Source organism: Gorilla gorilla, chromosome 10 (assembly GCF_029281585.2).
Source record: "Gorilla gorilla gorilla isolate KB3781 chromosome 10, NHGRI_mGorGor1-v2.1_pri, whole genome shotgun sequence".
In the NCBI taxonomy this organism is placed as follows: Eukaryota; Metazoa; Chordata; class Mammalia; order Primates; family Hominidae; genus Gorilla; species Gorilla gorilla.
The window spans coordinates 36,659,924-36,683,094 of NC_073234.2; the positions used below are offsets into that span (position 1 = coordinate 36,659,924).

Consider the following 23,171-nt stretch of genomic DNA (forward strand, 5'->3'; position numbering starts at 1 on the left):
CTTGTCTTTTCCATGTATTAAGATATGGGAGCCAGGTGCAGTGGCTCACACCTGTAATCCCAGCAATTTGGGAGGCTAAGGCAGGCTGATCTCTTGAGTCCAGGAGTTCAAGACCAGCCTGGGCAACATGGCAAGACCCAGTCTCTACAAAAAATACAGAAAATTAGCCAGGCATGATGGTGTGCATCTGTAGTCCCAACTACTTGGAAGGCTGAGGTAGCAGGATCGCTTGAGCCAAGCAGGTGGAGGTTGTAGTGAGCAGAGATCACACCACTGCACTCCAAGAATTGAATGTATATATTGTTTCTTTTAATGTTTAGTGTCATTTGTGTATTTATAAAGATGCTTCTAAACTTTGAAGCCAGAAAGCTATTCTCCTATATTTTCTCCTAAAAGTTTTATAGCTCTGCCTCTTACATCCAAGTCCTTGATGTATCTAAAATTTATTTTCTTGTAAGATAGGAGTCAGGGATTCAGTTTCTTTTTTTTTTTTTCTCTATAGATACTCAGTTGTCTTTTTTTGCTCCACGAATCTGTCCATCCCTGTGCCAATATGATTTTGTCTTATAAAGCTGTGTAACTAAATCTTAATTTGCATAGGCATACCTTATTGCAATAGGCTTATTGTCCTCATGGGGATCCTAGCCCCTGTCTTCCACATACATAAACTTTAGAATCAGCTTTTCAGATTATCTGAAAAATGTTGGCTTTTGGTTGGAATTGCATTTAACCTATAGATCAGTTAGAGGAAATTTTACGTCTTTTAACTTTTCATACAAGTCTTATACTTTGTACCTTATTAAGTTTATTTCTTTTTTTTTTTTTTTTTTTTGAGACAGAGTCTAGCTCTGTCGCCCAGGTTAGAGTGCAGTGGCACGATCTCAGCTCACTGCAAGCTCCGCCTCCCTGGTTCATGCCATTCTTCTGGCTCAGCCTCCCGAGTAGCTGGGACTACAGGCACCTGCCACCAGGCCCGGCTAATTTTTTGTATTTTTAGTAGAGTCGGGCTTTCACCGTGTTCGCCAGGATGGTCTCGATCTCCCGACCTCATGATCCCCCCGCCTTGGCCTCCCAAAGTGCTGGGATTACAGGCATGAGCCACTGCACCCGGCATTAAGTTTATTTCTAATTAGAAAAAAAACTGATTCACCCTAGGGGTAAAAATCATTATGTTGTGTATAATTTCTCTGCACAGTTCTCTAAGTGCCACTTAAGATGTGGTTATTTTCCTTGTTCATGTTTTGTTTTTGGAGGCTATTCCGATGAAATACTGATGTATTAGAACAGTTAATTAGCCATGTGTGGCTATTTGAATTAAAAATGAAATTCAGTTCTTCGGTTGCACTAGCTGCACATCATGTGCTCAGTAGCCATCATATTGAACAGCAAAGATCGAGAATGTTTCAGCCAGAAAGTTCTGCTGGACTAGCAGTTGGCAGACTACAACCTGTGGGCCAAATCTAGCGCACCCCCGTTTCTGTAAATAAAGTTATATCAGAATACAGCCACACTCATTCATTTATGTATTGTTGATGGCTGCTTCCCTGCTACCTGAGTAGATGTGACAGAGATTGTATAGCCAGGAGCCTAAGTATTTACTCTGTGGCCTTTTACAAAAAAAGTTTAACAACTCCTACAGACCACGAGTCTCAAACTTGGTCAGACATCAGAATCATTCAGAAACTAAAATACTAATGCCTGGGCCTCACCTCTAGAGATTCTGATTTAATTGGCATGAGATAGAATCCCTTGGGATTTTTCAAGTTTCCCTGGTGATTTTAATATGCAGCAAAGTTCAGGAACCACTGATCTAGACTTCTCAGGTGCTCTTTTCTCCTCTGGACACTTTGACATTCAAGGGTGGGATTTTGAAGTTCACTCAATTCTGACAGTTCACTCAATTCCACCTTCCGGCTTCCATGGCTCAGGTTTGGCAGCATCATGAGGTTTGTTTTTTTTTTTGTTTTTTTTTCCGAGACAGAGTCTCGCTCTGTCACCTAGGCTGGGGTGCAGTGGTACAATCTCGGCTCACCACAACCTCTGCCGTCCGGGTTCAAGCAATTATCCTGCGTCAGCCTCCCAAGTAGCTGAGACCACAGGTGTGTGCCACCATGCCCAGCTAGTTTTTTGGTATTTTTTAGTAGAGACGGGGTTTCACCATGTTGGCCGGGCTAGTCTCGAACTCCTGACCTCAGGTGATCCACCCACCTCGGCCTCACGAAGTACTGGGATTACAGGCGTGAGCCACCGTGCCCAGCCAGCATGAGCTTTTTAAGTCTCCAGTGACTCATGATTTCCGAGATCCTGAGCCGCACAGGATTGTTCAAGTTTCATTGTAGAACAACAAGTTAGGAAATAATTCCTATCTCTAACTCCCCCTTTTCAGGTGACTGCGGCATTCAAGGCCTTGCACAAGCCGTTACCCATTCCCCACTGTACTCACCCACATTTAGCATTCTTTAGAGCAGTGATTCTCAAACAGGCATTCCCCAGAATTGCCTGTGGGACTTGCGAAAACCCAGGTTGCTGTCTACCTACGTTAGGAACTAAGAATTTGCATTTGTGACAAGTTTCCAGGTGATGCTGCTTGTCCTGGGAACCACATTTTAAGAACCACTTTTTTAGAGCAGTGCTGCTCAGATTTTTACTATGCGTGGAAATCACCAAGAGTTCTTACTAAATGCAGGCTTTGGCTTATTAGAGCTAGAGTAGGACCTGAGATTCTGCATTTCACCAAGCTCCCAACCAGACTTTGACCATTTTAAGAGCAGCTTCTAACCTGGTCTTCCTGTCTTTCCACTTTTTGACTGTTATGAATAATGCAGTTTCTGTCTCTAGATTCTGCCACTAAGCTGACTTTTCTAAATCACTGCCTTGATTGTGTTACCTCCCTGCTCAAAAACCTCCTATGGTTTCCCATCACCTGCTGTTCTTTATAGGACAAGCCTGGGCAGCATGAGGTTCAGGGCCTTTTCCTGTGTGGTACCAGCCTGCCTCTCCACCCTCACTGTGCACTGCTTCCTTGTCTGAAAGCTGGGTTTCAGGAAGCCACACATCTAAGTGGTGTGCGTTCAACCTATATTCATGCTCTTTGAATCTAAAACTTGCTCCCGTTCCTAGATTCTTTCTCCTTTCACCATTTGTGTCTTAAACTTGCTGCTTTCAAATGCTGCCACTTCTTTCCTTCCACACCATGAATGTACTTTGAAGAGTGAGTGAGTTAATGTACTATACCTTCATTCTGACCATCAAGAGGTGCTTTGAACCTGTTACAGTCTTTAGCACACAAGTCTGTGGAATATTTCTTTATTGTCCTTGTGTCTATTAGGTTATAAATTCCTTAGTCTGAGCTTAAAACAGTTCTTACATAGAGCATATGACAGTATTATTTATTCTAGTCTGGACTTTCAGCAACTTGCACTGTGACTTTGATTCTTGCTTAGCTACCTTGTCAGGTTCCATTCCTGACCTGATTCACAGAAGTAGCCTTGGGAAGGAACTATTAAATTTTCAAAGCATTTGACCATCATTTGTAAAGGCCCTTAAGTACCAAACATACTGCTCAGTAGCTTTCATATGTACCTGTTTTAGTCATTCCCTTTAGTTACTGAATGAACAGTCCAATTACTTTTGACTCCCAAGTCCCCTTTAGCAGTCAATTACTTTGTGATCTTTATCATAGTCTATGTGCATTACAGAAATTCCACTTGCTCTTCTTTCTAGAGAGGTGCCAGTAACTTGACCTGGCGATCAGATGTCCTGGTGGAATACCAAGGAGAAGGCCGTAACGTCACTGACCCAACATGCCCTTCCCTGAGTCCTGGCGTATCTGTGAGTAATAGCTTGAATCAACTTAGACAGCTTTCTCACTGACAACATGGCAAGGTGCTGGTTGCCATGTGTCAAATATTGAAACCTTTCATCTGAGTCCTGTTCCTTTGTCACTGACTGTGAGTGGTTAGTAGATGGACAAAGGTAAATCCAGTGATCTTGGAAATGATGCTGCTGACCTGTCATCAGAATGTGCACTGTTAATCTTCCAATTTATGTAGCAAGTGCATGTATCCACCCGTGTTCTTATCAATTCCTCTTCCCTGTTTTTCTACCCCTCCCAATAACAGTACCATTTTTTTTTAATTAGGGATAATGTTACTGAGGCATGCTGTAGAGAGATGTGGTTCCTGCCTGTAACCATGCCATTATGAGTGCCTCGCATTGGCGGCAGCCAGGCAGGTCACAAAGAGGGAAACAGCCATGTTGGCCTCACTTTGGAGAAGGGAAAATAGGCTTCCACTTGGAGTTGATTGATTCTTCTAACACCAAAGTGTTACAGTATAATGAACCAACCAAAAGTGCAATAACAGATCATATGGTAGACAAATTAGATTTAAGTCGTACCTGGTGATAAGAACACTCATAAATAACTTACTTGCACATGATTCCACAAAACTCATTTTAGCCTTCTCCTCCAACTTCTTAGGGTGACATTTCCTAGTAGCTCTTAGAAATGAGTCATTTGGGCTGGGCACTGTGGCTCACACCTGTAATCCTAGCATTTTGGGAGGCCAAGGCGGGTGGATCACCTGAAGTCAGGAGTTCGAGACCAGCCTGGCCAACATGCCGAAACCCCATCTCTACTACAAATACAAAAATTAGCCGGGCGTGGTGGTGCATGCCTGTGCTACTCAGGAGGCGAGGAAGGATAATCGTGTGAACCCAGGAGGTGGAGGTTGCAGTGAGCTGAGATCGCACGACTGCACTCCAGCCTGCACGACAAGAGCAAAACTCCATCGCAAAAAAAAGAAAGAAAGGAGTCATTTGAGTTGATTTCTTCTCCTTGCCAACCCATACATTTTACAGGTGCCCATTTTAAGTAATTATTGTCAGGAGTTTAGCAGACAAGGATGGCAACAGTCTACAAATGGAACAACCCATATACCTTGATCAAGTTAGCCAAAGGAACAAAACCTCACATCTGTTTTTGAGTTACTGGCTTCCCCATGGAAGGTTTTCTAATTGCTGTCAAATTGCACGTCCGGCATGAGCCAAGCCGATTGCCCTTCTAGGCAACTAGGTATTTGTTACTATGGAAGAACTGTCTTCATTTAACTTTTGAAATATCCCTACAGCAATGCTTCCCAGACTGTGTATGTGAAGATGCTTATAACAATACCTATGCCTGTGTGAGGACAATGTCAGCATTGTGGAATTTGCAGTATTGCGAGTTTGATGACCAGGAGGTAAGAGGGACTTCTGCCTGCACTTCCCCCGCTCCTTTCTTGCTGGTGCTTTGTTGGCTGGACTTGGTGGCATAAGAGCAATTCCAAGGCTGTTCCCTAGGGAAGAGGTTGTGTTTCTTATCTGTGCTTCACTTTAGGTTTCCTTCAGTTGTAAGGCCATGTCTCACTTCTCTAATTGTAATCTTTCTGACTTGAGTTCTCTCCACTCCCACCACCACCCAAATATACACTTTAAATGCACAATTTCATGTTTTCAGAATGATAAATGCTTTGTCTGTTAGCTTCCCTGGTAGATTGGGTGGAGCATTTTCTAGAAAGCTTACCAGCACCTGGTGTATTCGGAAACTCCTGTTCCCACCACAGCATAATCCAATGCTGCTGTAATAGATTAGAGTGGGGGTCAGAGGCCCAGGAGTCCATCCATGGAAGAAGGTGGTTTTTGGCCAACACAGGTTGGTATGGATTATCTGAAGGATCCCATGGACTCTAGTCCCTTGTGGTTTCTTACTGTTTATCAGCATATGCTCACCTGCCCCATCTGGCAACCCTCATCTGACCATCTGGAACAGATGCCCATCTGTGTTTCTCAGAAATGGACTCATTCTCCACTCCATTTGCAGCTGATAAGCACTTTGGACAACAAGCAAGAGAGCTTTCCTCAAACTCAGTTCCTGTTCCCTGCTCCCCCACAATGTTTATCAGTTTGATAACTACTTTATAAGTGATTGTGTGAGTGAGGGCAGCTGCCTGAAGCCATTATAGGCAGAATTACCTACCATCTTTCTAGCCTCACATTTGACTCCAGTTTGGAGAACAGCATACAGATTATAGAGGGAAAAGTACTGCATTAGACCTGTCTTATTTTAGAAATAATAATTAGTATTGTGTCCTTCCCCAATATATCCACAATTACTTTTTAAAATAGGAAAACTTAACATTTGTATAACACAGGCAAGAGTACTTTCATATCATTCTCATTTGAACTTCACAGTTCTAGGGCAAAAATCACCTTTAAATGTTCGCTCTCACTTTAGTAACTTTATTGCCAAGTCTTGTTTCTGAGACCTTGCCATTGGAGGCTCCTGCTTTCTGTTCTAATTACAGAAGATAATGCATTTCTTCCCCATACCCTCTCTTGCCTCTGCCTGAAGGCACAGGGTGTGCAGGGGCCCCTTTTTAGCATGTGGCTAGAGACCCGAAGCAACTGAACCCCCAGAACAGATGCTCCCTCATCTCAAGGAAGCAGTGAGCTCTTTGAGGATCTTGAAAACAGATTGAGAGTCTCCAGGGCCTTGATTTTTTTTTTTTTAAATCTACCTCCTCCCTTCCCCTTTAGAAATAAGTCACGTTAAGAGTATTTCTTCACAGCTAACCTTTGCTCTTTTCTTTCCTCCATTCTTTCATGTCCTCTAGGTGTTTGTAGAAGTCTATAATCTGACTGCAGACCCAGACCAGATCACTAACATTGCTAAAACCATAGACCCAGAGCTTTTAGGAAAGATGAACTATCGGTTAATGATGTTACAGTCTTGTTCTGGGCCAACCTGTCGCACTCCAGGGGTTTTTGACCCCGGGTAAGTTTCCTTTCTCTTCATTTACTTGGCCAAGTTTTTTCTAGTAGACATGCTGTTCTTGAAGGCAAAGGGAGCCCTTTTTGCTGTGAGATGATGATTCTTCTGCTTTAGAGGGAATACTGTGTTCTAATTGCATCAGCCCGTTGTGCTGGGAAAATCAAGCTTTTGCAACTTTTGTTCTCCACTGCCAGTTGGTACTTTAGCCAGAGGTACAGCCCTGCTCCCCACCAAACATGGGGCTCTTGTTATTTTCATGCTGTGATTATTGTCATGGTACCACTTGTTTGCATTGGTGACACTTGGGGCTTCTTTAAGTAAGCTGCGACCCACTGCTGCCCTGTTCGCCTGTTCCCTAGAGCTTGCAAGAGTATATGCCTTCATTTCGTTTCTCAGAAACCCCTACTACAGAAACTTGAATGTTTGCTGGTGAATTTAATATATTAAACACACAATGAAAATAGAAGGTGAAAACTCAGATGTTGAAATATTGCACGATATGGAGGTATAAACGATGTTTAGCTATCACCTGCTGTCAGATTTGTTCCCCACACGGTCCTTCTTAGTAACTTCTCAGCAGTAACACTGGGTGTCAGTACACCATGCATTTGAGCTGCTGGTGGCAGGAAGCTTGTCATTTATCTTTTGCTTGAAGATCATGAAGTTTAAAAATCAAACTTTCACTGGGAAAGGAATATTTTAGTTCCTACCTTCAGACTGTAAGAGAGGGAAGAATGATGTCCTAAGTTGATGGAAAGTTATCACTTAATTTTTTAGCCGTCTTTGTATTAAATTTTATCTTTAGTCCAAATTAGAGACAAATGAATGTGAATGAGTAGAAAAACTCGATGATAGACTATTCATTGTTTGCTTTTAAATAATGTATATAGTGCCAAAGTGGCATGGACACCAGTAAACTAAAGCCAGGTAACAATATAAAAAGATAATATTTATTATTTTATATCGCTTAAATGAAATAACTGTTTTTATATGGATAATCCCATTAGTACAATAAGAATGGTCAAGAATTTTGACCATTGGTCTTTCCTTTGGTCTTTCCTCCAAGTTAGTGAAATAGATCCTAGCTTGGTACCAGTTACCTGAAATAGGAAGTCCAGTCCCTAAAATAAAAGCACAAGACTTCCAGTTTACATGTGCTGACTTTGCAATTTCCAACAGTTACTTAGCTCAGAATGTTCTTTTAAACCAAATTAAGTTAGATGTCGATAGCAGTTAATGTTTTTTAACCATGTACTCCCTGGCTGACTCTGGGAACTTAAAGCCAGCATCTGATTAAATCTTAAATGGAGGGTCAAGGGACTGGACCTCTTGGATTGTGATGTGTGGCCAAACAGTCCCTGACCATGCCACTGCTAGGACATGGACCTGCCAGGCTGGCATCTGGTTGGCCAATGCAAGGTAGATGGAGCCAGCTGTCTGTTTCTTCTGAACATCTCGCTCTAAGTGTTAGAATTCATAGAATTTCCACACAGCCCTTAGAGCCCAAACAGGTAAATTTCAAATGAGGAAATTGAGCTTGCAGTTGCGATTTGCCCAAGGGTCACCCTATAAGGAAGTGAATACATTATTTCCTAAGCAAGTTTTGTTTGGTTTTTAACTGCAACAAATTGTCTTCCTCACATTTTAGAAGCTTATAACTAAAGTGCTAGATGCTGGCTTTGCTGATGTTAGCCTGAACTACTTAAACTTAACCTGATTTTCTGTTTTAAATTCCTTAGCCCTGATTATTCCTTTCCTATCAAACATTTGGGCCTGTTAGCCTGAACTACTTAAACTTAACCTGATTTTCTGTTTTAAATTCCTTAGCCCTGATTATTCCTTTCCTATCAAACATTTGGGCCTGTTGAGTCCTCCAAAATGGGGTCATCAGACCAGATCCTGTGAGCCCAATCTAGCCCCACCTGCTGGAACACAGCCTCACACATTCCTTTACCTGGTTTTGGCTGCTTGTGTGCTTCAGCAGCAAAGGAGAATGGTTAGGACAGAGACTGTATGGCTCCCATACCCTAAAATATTTATTATCTGGCCCTTTACAAAAAATCTTGGTCAATTGCAGTTCTAAAATGCAGTAGTCCCCCCTTATCCACAGAGGATCTATTCCAGAACCCACAGTGGATGCGTGAAGCCCCAAGGATAGTGCCAGGCCCAGTTGCCATCAGTCGGAAGATGTTTCTGTTCACGTCTTCTACCCACAAATTTTATGCCTTTTCCATCTTAACTAAGCTTTTGTCATGCACTGTGGCCCTAACTTTTGCAGTTTAAGGTGTGGCAGCAAAACTAGAATTCGTTTTTCCTTCTTCATGATTTCACAGATAGAAGATTCATTCCTGGCTGGGCGCGGTGGCTCACATTTGTAATCCCAGCACTTCTGGAGACCAAGGCGGGCAGATCACATGAGCCCAGGAGTTCTAGACCAGCCTGGGCAACATGGTGAAACTCTTGTCTCTACAAAAAAAAAAAAAAAATTAGCCAGGTGTGGTGGCGCACGCCAGTGTTCCCAGCTACTCTGGAGGCTAAGACAGGAGAATCACTTGAGCCCAAGAGGTGGAGGTTGCAGTGAGCTGAAATTGTGCCACTGCACTCCAGCCTGGGCGACAGACTGACTCTGTCCCCCTGCCAGCACCCCCACCAAAAATGACTCATGTTTATGGTGAGGCTCTTGTAGGTCTTAGCAGTCTTGCTGTACGATTTTTTCTCTCCTTATTAAGTCAAGAGCGTTCACTTTTTCACTTAAAGGAACCACTTTATGGCTTCTCTTTGGCATTTCTGAATTGGCAGCATCACTACTCTTGTGGTTTGGAGCCATTATTAAATAAAATCAGGGTGACTTGAACACAAGCACTGTAATAATGTAACAGTTGATCCACCCCTACTCCCTCAAAAGAAAAAAATCTCAAATCTTGCTGCCTTCTGACACCTTTCAAGATTAACCTACTTGTTTTTCTCCTCTTGACTTGCAGTGTGTGACTTTGTGTGTGCTGACTGGTGATAGAAATGTTCAGAACTGTAGAGGGCTCATGTTTTGTACCATAGACTTTCTCACTAGAGTCCCTTCTGGTGATTTGTTTCTTTTACACCCCTTCCTGCTATCCTTTCCACTGAATAATATTCTGAGTGAGAAGCTAGTGAGAGCTAATGTTACATTTGGTTTTTCCTCCCCAGATACAGGTTTGACCCCCGTCTCATGTTCAGCAATCGCGGCAGTGTCAGAACTCGAAGATTTTCCAAACATCTGTAGCGACCTCACACAGCCTCTGCAGATGGATCCCTGCACGCCTCTTTCTGATGAAGTGATTGTAGTAGGTGTCTGTAGCTAGTCTTCAAGACCACACCTGGAAGAGTTTCTGGGCTGGCTTTAAGTCCTGTTTGAAAAAGCAACCCAGTCAGCTGACTTCCTTGTGCAATGTGTTAAACTGTGAACTCTGCCCGTGTGTCAGGAGTGGCTGTCTCTGGTCTCTTCCTTTAGCTGACAAGGACACTCCTGAGGTCTTTGTTCTCACTGTATTCTTTTTATCCTGGGGCCACAGTTCTTGATTATTCCTCTTGTGGTTAAAGACTGAATTTGTAAACCCATTCAGATAAATGGCAGTACTTTAGGACACACACAAACACGCAGATACACCTTTTGATATGTAAGCTTGACCTAAAATCAAAGGACCTGTGTAGCATTTCAGATTGAGCACTTCACTATCAAAAATACTAACATCACATGGCTTGAAGAGTAACCATCAGAGCTGAATCATCCGAGTAAGAACAAGTACCATTGTTCATTGATAAGTAGAGATACATTTTTTTATGATGTTCATCACAGTGTGGTAAGGTTGCAAATTCAAAACATGTCACCCAAGCTCTGTTCATGTTTTTGTGAATTCTAGGCTGGTGCTGCACTGAAGTAGACCAGTAAGCTTGTATAAAGGCCAATTCCAGGTAGCTCTTGAAGGTGATAGCCATCTACTTTCCAGTGGCTGCCAACCACAGGGAGTGCCAGTTAACACTGGAAGGATTAAGGCAAGGTCCCTTCTCTTGAGACTCCCCTCTGAGATCTGAAAAATGAAGTGGCTTAGGAACATCAGCAGTGAAGAACTGCCAAGAGTTGGTGAAGGTTGTCTTTCTTCCGAGGGCCTTCTGAAGACAGGGCTCTTGAACAGACAAGTGGAAGGGCTGTACCAGGGATAAAGGAAGGAAGTGCCTGTCCAGCAGGGAGCTTGAATTTAAGTTCCATGTATGAAGCCGTTGGCTCTATCTGCATTTTTCTGTCATTCTCTTCATTTGTTTTAAGGTGGAAAATTTTCTTACAGTTGATGCAAAGTATCAACTACTTTACCCTACCTTCTCCCCTTTTAGATGGGTTCTTCCTGAGTTTTGGAGTCTTGTACGATTATCAGTATTCCCCTGTCAAAATCAAATCTATTCAGGTTTCTTCACTGTTGAGAACACCTAAATGTTTTTATTTTTGAGAAGTGGGAACAGAGTCTCACTATGTCACCCAGGCTGGAGTGCAATGGCGTGATCTCAGCTCACTGCAACCTTCGCCTCCTGGGTTCAAGCGATTCTCCTGCCTCCGCCTCCTGAGTAGCTGGGATTATAGGCACGCACCACCACGCCCGGCTAATTTTTTGTATTTTTAGTAGAGACAGAGTTTCACCATGTTGGCCAGGCTGGTCTTGAACTCCTGACCTTGTGATCCACCCACCTCGGCCTCCCAGAGTGCTGGGATTACAGGCATGAGCCACCACGCTTGGCTAAGAACACCAAAATTTTTATGTTTCTTGGCTCAAAAACCAGTTCCATTTCTAATGTTGTCCTCACAAGAAGGCTAATTGGTGGTGAGACAGCAGGGGAGGAGGAAGAGCTGTGGTTTGTAACTTGTTCAACTCAGGCAATAAGCGATTTTAGCTTTATTTAAAGTCTTCTGTCCAGCTTTAAGCACTTTGTAAGACATGGCTGAAAGTAGCTTTTCTATCAGAATTGCAGATAGTCATGTTGGGCTAACAGTCAATTGGATATATTCCTTTACCTCACATGATCCCAGCAACTGTGGTGGTATCTAGAGGTGAAACAGGCAAGTGAAATGGACACCTCTGCTGTGAATGTTTTAGAGAAGGAAATTCAAAAAATGTTGTAACTGAAAGCATTGTTGAATATGGGTATCGGCTTTCTTTTTCACTTTGACTCTTAACATTATCAGTCAACTTCCACATTAATGAAAGTTGACCATAGTTATTTCCAAATAAAAAGAAACCAACTCTTACCAGGTCTTGGACTGTGATGTCATATTATTCAGTTTTATGCTTGTTCCTGAGCAGAACTCATAAGAGTGACATAGTCAGCTGCCGACGGCACCTCAGCCACGCCACTCTTACTCAGTTCAGTGGGTGTGCTTGTGTGGTGGGGTGTGGTGCAGCCCTCTCTACGCTCTTCTATTTTTGGTATATTTCCTATCTAACCTTCAAATAGCTTCCAATTCTTTTTTTCTTGGACTGGCTTCATTCTGAATTTGTGCTAAAATAATCTTTCATAAAGAGACCTCAGTTTATAGCGTAACAGACTACACAATGCACTGATGTTTTCATAATGTTTAAGGGACCCACTGCAAGAAGCTTGCTGCCTCCTTTTAATTGTATTCATTTAGATTTTGATTTTCCATGTTAAGAAGGTGAGGTCCATGTTGGTGCCCTTCAGAGTAGAGAACCATGTAAACTTTAGGAATGAACAGAGGCCTTAGGAATGAATAGAGAGTTTGCCTTATACAATTTCCTGTTACAAAGCTCTCCCTCTCATGCAAAGTAGGGAACACCTTTTGAGCATCTTTGAATTTGACAAATGGTGCTGTTGCAAACACTTTCTTTTTTTGAGATGAAGTCTCGCGGTTGTCACCCGGCTGGAGTACAGTGGCGTGATCTCAGCTCACTGCAACTTCCACCTCCTGGGTTCCAGCAGTTCTCCTGCCTCAGCCTCCCAAGTAGCTGAGATTACAGGCGCCTGCCACCCCGCCTGGCTGATTTTTGTAATTTTAGTAGAGACGGGGTTTCACCATGTTGGCCAGGCTGATTAACTCCTGACCTCAGGTGATCCACCTTTCTCGGCCTCCCAAAGTGCTGGGATTACAGGTGTGAGCCACCGTGCCCAGCCTGCAAACACATTTTAGTTGACAACACTAGGGCTGTTGTACAAAATAGTAATGATAGCCATGGAAGTTTTACCTTATTCTGTGAGAAGTGTTCTTAAACTTATTAAGTGTCTAAACTAAGGTTTAGTGCTTTTTTAAAGGAAAGTTGTCCCAGGATTCATCCTAAAGAAAGCAAAAGTTAATTCAACTGATCCACCAATGGAATTAGATGGGTAGAGCTGGGTTCTTGAGTTTTACCACCAGTTAGTTCCCACTGAATTTTGTAACTTCCTGTGTTTGCATCCTCTGTTCCTATTCTGCCCTTGCTCTGTGTCATCTCAGTCATTTGACTTAGAAAGTGCCCTTCAAAAGGACCCTGTTCACTGCTGCACTTTTCAATGAATTAAAATTTATTTCTGTTCTAGTGGGAATGTGTCCTTTGTTTTAGTTCACAAGTAGTAATTTTGACAAGATGCTTTCTTCTGATGCAGTTTGTTTTAATCACTCACCTAGTACTGGAAATGGGCTTTCTAGTCAGATCCTATAGTCTCTACCTGTATAGCTCTTACATACATGGCCCCTACTGATAACCCCTGAATGAAGCACCATGTAGAAAATATTTCCTGATAAATCTGTAGGTATTTACAGCTTTGGAGAAAAAGTCTTATCTTGGCTGGCTTTCAAACAGACTAAGCTCGCCTTCAAAGGTGCTTTGCCATGTGATCCATTGCTCTAGATGAGGAATGACTTCTTACGGGGTCAACAAACTTCTTAAAGGGATAGACGGCCAGTATTTTAGGCTGCCAGGCCATGTGTTCACTGTCACAGCTATTTACCTCTGCTGTTATAACACAAAAGTAGCCATAGACAATGGATAAGTGTGTGGCTGTGTTCCAATACAATTTTATTTTCAAAAACAAGTAGGTCATAATTTGCCAACCCCAGAGCTTATAGGTTGCCTCATATCTTAGCAATTCTGAAGACCACATAGAAAACAATGCTAGACACTCATAAAATTGCCAGATTACTATCAGAAAAACAGGTGATTTGGGCCAGGGGCAATGGTTCACGCCTTTAATCTCGGCATTTTGAGACCCCAGCAGGAGGATCACTCGAGCTCTGGAGTTGGAAGACCAGCCTGGGCAACATAGCGAGATTCTGTCACTATAAAAAATATTTCAATTGTAAAACTGAAAAATAGGGGATTTGGATATATCACAATTTTAAGGTCATTTATTAGGGTCTGGGATTTGTACCCTTCTTGCAAGCTAATTAAGTAGGTCTGTTATTTCATGAGACTCCTGGGATAAAGACAAAGGACTGTAGTACAGCACAGCAAGCAGTAAGAGCCTGTCAGTTCACACTTAACACCCAAGTCCTACAGGTATGATGCAAAGGGCCCAGAGGGATGCCTGCACATGCAGTGGGTTTTGTTACAGGAAAAGAACATTAGGCTTGGGGAGGCTTCGTCCAGGCTGGAGTGCAGTGGCGCAGTCTTGGCTCACTGCAACCTCTGCCTCCTGAGTTCAAGCAATTCTCGTGCTTCAGCCTCCTGAGTAGCTGGGATTACAGGCACACACCACCACGCCTGGCTAATTTTTGTATTTTAGTAAAGATGGGGTTTTGCCATGTTGGCCAGGCTGATCTCAAACTCCTGACCTCAGGTGATCCGCCCGCCTCAGCCTCCTATAGTGCTGGGATTACAGGTGTGAGCCACCACACCCAGCTGAGCCTGCTGTTTTATAGCAAGCACTGAGCGAGGCTGCTCTTTGTTCCAGAAGGAGACATTAACTTATCCCTCAAACTGCTCACTACAGACAACCCTGAGGAATGGCCAGCATAAAAAGTGGTCAGCCTGGCCAACATGGTGAAATCTCGTCTCTACTAAAAATACAAAAATTAGCCGGGCGCAGTGATAGGCGCCTATAATCCCAGCTACCTGGGAGGCTGAGGCAGGAGAATTTCTTGAACCTGGGAGGCGGAGGTTGCAGTGAGCCAAGATTGCACCACTGCACTTCAGCCTGGGTTACAAGAGTGGAACTCTATCTCAAAAAAACGGTCAGGACCTTGCGTTCTTGGCATATCCAGCAAGGAGGTGCAAGGATGCTTGGGGTTCATAGTGGATTGCCTCTCCCAACAGCTGTCAGCTGTTCAGTAGCAGGGGATCACCTGGCTGGATGTTTCTTCCCCCTCCAGAAGGGCTAGAATGCTAGATCAGGCCAAGAATAGCAACTGTAGACCTAAATGCTTAAGTGAGATTTTTTTTTTTTTTTTACCTGGGACCTAAGGCCAAAAGAAACATGGGAAAGAGAAGTGGGTGCTGGCCTTCCATATTTCAAGACAAGACATCAAGACCTTAAAGTGATGAAAAGGGAAAGGATAACAAGATTAAGCATCGGTTCAGATTTAGTGTTGAGAGCTACCTGGTCTGGCCTTTGTCTAAATACTAGAGAAAGGTGGCAGAGAAAGGAGAGCCCCTGTGATCACTGACCAAATACTAATAGAAACGCAAGATGGTACAGAGCACCCGTAAAGTCACTAAATTACCATCCTAAACATTGGAAATTTGATTACATCACAGTCAGTCAAGCCATCAACAAGGAAGAAGAGAATCTTCACTTGCATAGACTCGGAATGAAGATAAATACAGACTCCATTAGATCCTTTTTTTTTTTCTAACTTATCCCAGCTATTCCCACTGAAACTGGTACCTGCCCTGTAGAACCAAATTCCCTACAGAAGTAGTGTTTGTTTCATCTTCCTCTACCACCAGTGGATTTATTTTTATTTTTTGAGACAGGGTCTCGCTCTGTTGCCCAGGCTCGATGCAGTGGCCCTATGTTGGCACACCACAATCTCTGTCTCCCAGGCTCAACTGATCCTCCCATCTCAGCCTCCCAAGTAGCTGAGACTAAAGGCACACACCACCATGCCCAGCTAATTTTTGTATTTCTAATAGAGACGGGGTTTTGCCATGTTGCCCAGGCTGGTCTTGAACGCCTGGGCTCAAGAGAGCCACCTGCCTTGGCCTCCCAAAGTGCTGGGATAATGGGCATGAACCACTGCACCCAGCCACCACCAGTGGATATAAAGGGCTGGTCATATGTATACACGAAAGTCGTCTGTTGAGGCAAGAGCTGACAACCAGAGAGCCCAAAGGATACAAGCTAAAAGCATCGTGCTGAGATCTCTATTGATGGCCTAGAATCACTGAATAAGACAAGATTTAGATGTGGGACATGGGAGCTAGCTCCTGGAGTATGGTAGAGCAGATGACAGTTCTAAATCTTTTTTTTTTTTTTTTTTTTTTGAGATGGAGTCTTGCTCTGTCGCACAGGCTGGATTGCAATGGCACAATCTCGGCTCACTGCAACCTCCGCCTCCCAGGTTCAAGCGATTCTCCTGCCTCAGCCTCCCGAATAGCTGAGATTACAGGCGCCTGCCACCACGCCAGGCTAATTTTTGTATTTTTAGTAGAGACGGGGTTTCACCATGTTGGCCAGGATGGTCTCCAACTCTTGACCTCGTGATCCACCCGCCTCGGCCTCCCAAAGTGCTGGGATTACAGGCGTGAGCCACCGCGCCCAGCCTTAACAGTTCTAAATCTTAGTCTTTGAGAGGAAGATTTCATGATCACCTGCTGGTGAGACTGATATCCATATATGTCATCGTAACCTGCACCTCTAACTGATGATGATAGGTTCTCAAAGGATAGAGAGATATAAAGATGCTTGTAATTATCATTTTAGGAGGATAAAACAGCTCCATAAGATAGATTTATTTCCCTCAGCTTAATTTATCGAAACTCACAAAACTAATTCGTCAAAGAAGAGTCAAAATTTCAAAGATGTGGTTTTAAAGCCATCTTTCCATTAACTCTGCTGTCACCATGATCTGTGAGGCTGTGTCCCCACCTCATTATATATGTGAGTGCCTACTCTGCCTGGTGGTGAGCTTAGTTACAAAAGGGAATTATTCTATTCCTCCAGGACATTACTATGTAGACTGAAAAGAGAACTCGTCTCTCATACCTGTACTTACAGGGAAACTATGGTTTCAGACTAAGAGGAGAAGGTGCCACTGCCATTCAAGTGTCTTCTTGTCCTGCACTATAGCCTTGCTGTCAGAAAACAAGTAAAAAGAGGGCTCCTCTCTGTATGCCTCATTTAACCGTTTCCAGCATGGCTGTGGTAGCCAGCCTCCAAGATGGCGCCTAATTATCCTTGCGCAGTTTCCTCCCACAATGCATCAGGGTTGGTCCATGTGACCAGTAGAATAGGGCACCTGTGATGCTGTGTGACTTCCACAACTAGGTCCTAAAAGACATGGCCACTTCTGCCTTGCTCTCTCTTGGATAACTCTGGGAGAAAAGAAAACTATTGCCATATCAATGACACCAAAGTAGATCTTTGGTAAGGTCCACGTGGTGAGGATCTGAGGCTTCTTGAAAACAACCAGCCCCAACTTGCCAGGTATGTGAGAGAGCCACCTTGGAAGCAGATCCTCCAAGCCCCAGTCAAGACTTCAGATGACTGCAGCCCTAGCCATCATCTTAACTGCAGCCTCGTGAGAGACCAAGCAAGGACCATCAAGCTAAGCTGCTACTAGACTCCTGACCCACAGAATATAATAACAGGATCTAAAAAATGGTTTTTGTTTTTTGTTGTTTTTTTTTTTTTTGAGATGGAGTTTCGCTCTTGTTGGCCAGGCCAGAGTGCAATGGCACGATCTCGGCTCACGGCAACCTCTGCCTCCCAGGTTCAAGCAATCCTCCTGCCTCAGCCTCCTGAGTAGCTGGGATTACAGGCATGCACCACCACGCCCGGCTAATTTTGTATTTTTAGTAGATACAGGGTTTCTCCATGTCGAGGCTGGTCTTGAACTCCTGACATCAGGTGATCTGCCCTCCTCGGCCTCCCAAAGTCCTGGGATTACAGGCGTGAGCCACTGCGCCCAGCCTAAAAAATGTTTAATGCTGTTGTAAGCTGCTGGTTTGGGGGTAACTTGATATGCAGCAATATATAACTAATATAATGACCGAAGCTGGTTTACTGAGAGAAACTGGGCCAGCCTTTTGCCAAATCTATTACGCGGGTGCAAAAGCTTTGCCAATGACAAAAAACCGCGATTACTTTTGCACCCACTGCACCCAACTGTAGGTACCTGTAGTGAAACCGTGCCCCAAAAAGTTAAAGAAAAATGACTAAATTCTTGGACTTACAGGATAGCAGATAAGAAAAGAACTTGCTAAAAAACTAAAACTGGCTGGGCATGGTGGCTCATGCCTGTAATACCAGCACTTTGGGAGGCCAAGGCAGGTGGATCACCTGAGGTCAGGAGTTCGAGACCAGCCTGGGCAACATGGTGAAACCCCCGTCTCTACTAAAAATACAAAAATTAGCTGGGCGTGGTGGCAGGTACCTGTAATCCCAGCTACTCAGGAGGCTGAGGCAGGAGAATCACTTGAACCCAGGAGGTGGAGGTTGTAGTGAGCCAAGATCGCACCACTGCACTCCAGCCTGGGCAACAAGAGTGAAACTCCATCTCAAAAAAATAAATAAATAAAAATAAAAAGCTAAAATTAAAATTGTGCCCCCAAAGTATTAAAAAACAGTAACAAAAATTCTTGAATTTACAGGATAGCAGATTTTAAAAGAAAACTAGCTAACTAGATTTTGCATAGAACGAGTCTGCTGACGTCACAGCCTGAATTTCCACTGCATATTTCACATGAACTCCCCAAATTTGCACCTTTGACCCATGAGTTTGCATAAAGAAACAACTACATGCACCCAAGGACTTTCCAGACTTCCCTTTTCCTTCCACCAAGCACCTGCTAATCCCAGTATCCACCCCCAAACTCCTTTTTTTTTTGTAGAGATGGGGCTCTATGTTTTGGGGGTTTTGCAGGGGCAGTTTGAGACATGGGCTTGCTGTGTTGCCTAGACTGGAGTACAGTGTTGTGATCATGGCTCACCGCAGCCTCAACCACCCAGCCTCAAGCAATCCTCCTGCCTTAGCCTCCCGAGTAGCTGGGACACAGGCACATGGCACCACACCCAGCTAATTTTTTGTAGAAATGGAATGGGATCTCACTATGTTTCCCATGCTGTTCTTGAACTCCTGGCCTCAAGTGATCCTCCCACCTCAGTCTCCCAAAGTGCTGGGATTACAGGCATGAGCCATGGTGCCCAGCCTAAATCTTTTTTCTTTTTTTTTGGAGACAGGGTTTCAGTCTGTCACCTAGGCTGGAGTGCAATGGCACCTGTGCTCAAATGATCGTCTTGCCTCAGCCTCCCAAGCAGCTGGGACTACAGGCATGCTACAGGCATGCTCCAGCATGCCTGTCTAATCTTTTCTAATAAAATTACTGCTTGCCTTAAAGACAGCACAGGGAGAAATATTTGAGCTTGACACTCCTATCTCCTTGTGAGTCGACTTATATATAATATAAAGCTTTTCTCAAAAACAACAAAAAACCCAGTGTCGTGGTATCGGCTTCCGGTGCATCGAGCAGTGAGCCCTTTTTACTACAGGGTAGAGCAGAGCTGTCCAGCGGTAGAGGCTCAGATTGTCTCCGAAGTGGGGGAAAATATGTACGTTACATACTGAAATAATAGAAATAAGCACTGGTTCCTAGCTATTGTTACTAAAACCAAGTGGAAGCTTCTTTGTTGGAATGGTTGCTAAAATGTTCTCAGCACATGTTGGAAAATATTTTAATGGACTCTTGGCTGGAAGGCTCCAGTCATGAGTCCAAAGTCTTCTCTCTAGTGGGTCTTCGTAACTTCCAAAAGCTGGTGCGAGGGAGAGTTGCAGCTTGGGAGAGCGGCCCCTCAGCAGCTGCAGCACGCCAAGATTCTGGCTGGGTGTCTGAGGCACCTGTTGTCCAAATCAAGACCATCAGTCACTTCTCCCTTCCTCCTCCCAACGATGGGAAAGTAGCTCAGATGCACAATTGATTCTGTTCCCACTTAAGTCCCTAAGAAAGGGGCTGCTTCGTGTACATTTCCTCCCAGTCCCTTTTACCCAGCGTCTCCCAGATTAGGTGAGCAGCACACTAATTAGGCCTGAGATCAACATGACAACTCGGGTTCTTTCCAGCAGTCTGGAGCAAGTGACTATTCACTTTGTCATCTATCAGGACAGGCTTCAGCCTAAAGCTCAATGCCCATCAATGCTCCCACAGAGGATGAAGCCCATGATGCCACGTCTGGTCCTCTGCACAGCAGGGGATAACAACACTCTGGCCTGCAATCATCCTGGCCCCTCTCCTTCTTCCTGTAATGCCAACGAAGGTCCTGTTTAAGAGTTCAGCCAAAGGTGAATGCTGGCTGGATGAGGAGCAGCAGGAAGCTGCAGCTCCAGGTCTCTCTGTAGAGGGCTACCTTCCTGTCTCAAAGCTGCCCAACTGGCTGTTTCCAGACATGTCTATGAAATGTTTAGTCCCACAAATGCTGTGCCCTGCAGCTAGGAGAGATGCAAAGTGAACTGAAGATATGGTCCAGTCTCCAAGGAGATTACTATCTAGGGGAGAATTCACATGCATAAAAACATGGACTAGAAACAAAGGTCAAGGCCCCCGACTGCACCGACACACAGCCGTCTGGTTTGGATCATGCAACACCACTCTGTGCCTTATGTTGATATGAAAACCTGGGCATCCCCAGTCTCAGCTGCTCTGAGCATTTGGGCTCTATCTTGTCAAGGAAGAAAGAACACTTTGTGACTGTATTTTTAGGGAACACAAGGCAAGGCACTAAACAATCTGGCCTACCAATCACCCTAAGAATCTTGAATGTTTTGCTTTTAACTCTATTTCCTTCCCTTAGCATGAATTTTATTTTATTTTATTTTATTTTTTGAGATGGAGTTTCGCTCTTGTTGCCCAGGCTGGAGTCCAATGGCGCAATCTTGGCTCACTGCAACCTCCGCCTTCCAGGTTCAAGCGATTCTCCTGCCTCAGCTTCCCAAGTAGCTGGGATTACAGGTGCTCGCCACCACCCCCAGCTAATTTTTGTATTTTTTTTTAGTAGAGACGGGGTTTCACTAAGTTGGCCAGGCTGGTCTAAAACTCCTGACCTCAGGGGATCCACCCACCTTGGCCTCCCAAAGTGCTGGGATTACAGGTGTGAGCCACCATGCCCGACCATGAATTTTTAAAAGAAAACAAAACCCTTTCTGCTTGGAAAAATGTCCATCTTGGAAATTGGCACCTAGGATGCCTCTAGAATGATAGATAAGCATCTATCATTGGCCCAGAATTGAAACAGCCACATTATTGTAGGAACAAATAGTTGGAAAATAATACCATCTCACGCTATACCAGGAATTACAATGCACAAGATACATGCACATTCCCAATCTTATTTGGTCCTCGCAGCAGCCCTGTGAGGTAGGCAAACAAGTGATGTCCTCTCCATTTTACAAGGGGAAAAAATATGTTTGAGCCAGAGCAATTGCCACTGTAAATTTTTCTGGGGGGAGGGCGGGGGGACAGAGTCCTACTCTGTCGCCCAGGCTGGAGTGCAGTGATGCAATCTCAGCTCACAGCAACCTCCATCTCCCTGGTTCAAGCAATTCTCCTGCCTCAGTCTCCTAAGTAGCTGAGAGTTGGGTGCCACCATGCCCAGCTAGGTGCATGTTGGCCAGGCTGGTCCAGAACTCCTGACCTCAGGTGATCCTCCCACCTCAGCCTCCCAAAGTGCTAGGATTACAGGCGGGAGCCACCACGCCCGGCCTGCCATTGTTAATTTTAACTCCACCCTTGCCAAAGATGAACTCTTAACATTAGGATAATTATTTAGGCCTAAAGTTCTTTGCTTATAATATTATAGGTTGGTACAAAAGTAATTGAGGTTTTTGCCATGGGGGGGTGGGGAACCGGCAAGAGTAATCCCGATAAAACACACTGTCAAAAAGAAAGACCTCAGACACCAGTCCCCACCATGCAGAACATGTTCATGTAAGTTATTCTTCTAGGTAACCCCTCCTCCTCCTCCTCAAGATCTCAGCTCTAAATCACTTTCTCAAGGACGCGTTCTCTGTCCTCCTAAGTTATACACTCATAGTACACTGAATTTTATCTCTATGACACTTAACAGTTTACACTACACATGGACTCTGATTTTCATAACAGAGTTCATGATGTTCTCACTCATCATAATCTACCCAGTTCTAGGGGGTGGGTCATGGGACCAGGCAGTGCGGACTTGAAAAAAAAAAAAAAAACAGGCCAGGTGTGGTGGCTCATGCCTGTAATCCCAGTACTTTGGGAGGCCAAGGTGGGCAGATCACCTGAGGTCGGGAGTTCGAGATCAGCCTGACCAACATGGAGAAACCCCCGTCTCTACTAAAAATACAAAATTAGCCAGGCATGGTGATGTATGCCTGTAATCCCAGCTACTTGGGAGGCTGAGACAGGAGAATCACTTGAATGCAGGAGGCGGAGGTTGCAGTGAGCCGAGATGGTGCCATTGCACTCCAGCCTGGGCAAAAAGAGCGAAACTCCATCTCAATTAAAAAATAAATAGGCCGGGATGGTGCCTCACACCTGTAATCCCAGCATTTTGGGAGGCCGAGGCGGGCAGATCACAAGGTCAGGAGATCGAGACCATCCTGGCTAACATAGTGAAACCCTGTCTCTACTAAAAAAATACAAAAAAATTAGCTGGGCGTGGTGGCGGGTGCCTGTAGTCCCAGCTACTCAGGAAGCTGAGGCAGGAGAATGGCATAAACCCAGGAGGCAGAGCTTGCAGTGAGCCAAGATTGTGTCACTGCACTCCAGCCTGGGCGACAGAGCAAGACTCCATCTCAAAAAAAAAAAAGTACAGATATCACAGGCTACAAGGACATTAAATAAGATAGAAAGGAGGGAGGGAAAGAGGGAAAGAAGAGACCACATGTAGACCCGACTGTGTTTCCAATAATGTGGAAGCTTAAATGTTAGGTTAGAATATTACAGATCATATGCATTAAAGCTTCATACTGCAGACACTTGTAAACAGTAAATTCCTGAAAGACCTATGAAGTTGGTTGCAGCAGCAATATCAGCACTTGTCATTTGGCAAGCTTCTTTGAAGCTAGCCAATAGATAATAGAGGTCACTATATACATACATATATATATGTATGTATACATATGCATACATACATATATATATATATATATATATATATATATATATATATATATGTAGAGAGAGAGAACAGAATAAGAGTAACAATTTTT

At 44.1% G+C, this 23,171-nt stretch overlaps 1 protein-coding gene across 2 annotated transcripts in view; it reads left to right on the forward strand.

Moving 5' to 3' along the window:
* The window catches only part of GNS (glucosamine (N-acetyl)-6-sulfatase), a 48,368-nt gene extending 35,003 nt beyond the window's left edge, over positions 1-13,365 (forward strand). For both annotated transcript variants that reach the window (XM_063693847.1, XM_004053502.4), the window contains 4 exons: positions 3,724-3,831; positions 5,130-5,240; positions 6,654-6,814; positions 9,995-13,365. In XM_063693847.1, the coding sequence (XP_063549917.1) occupies positions 3,724-3,831; positions 5,130-5,240; positions 6,654-6,814; positions 9,995-10,070 (456 nt within the window). In that variant the 3' untranslated portion in view covers positions 10,071-13,365. The remainder of the gene's footprint in view (positions 1-3,723; positions 3,832-5,129; positions 5,241-6,653; positions 6,815-9,994) is intronic.
* Positions 13,366-23,171: the final 9,806 nt, after the last annotated feature.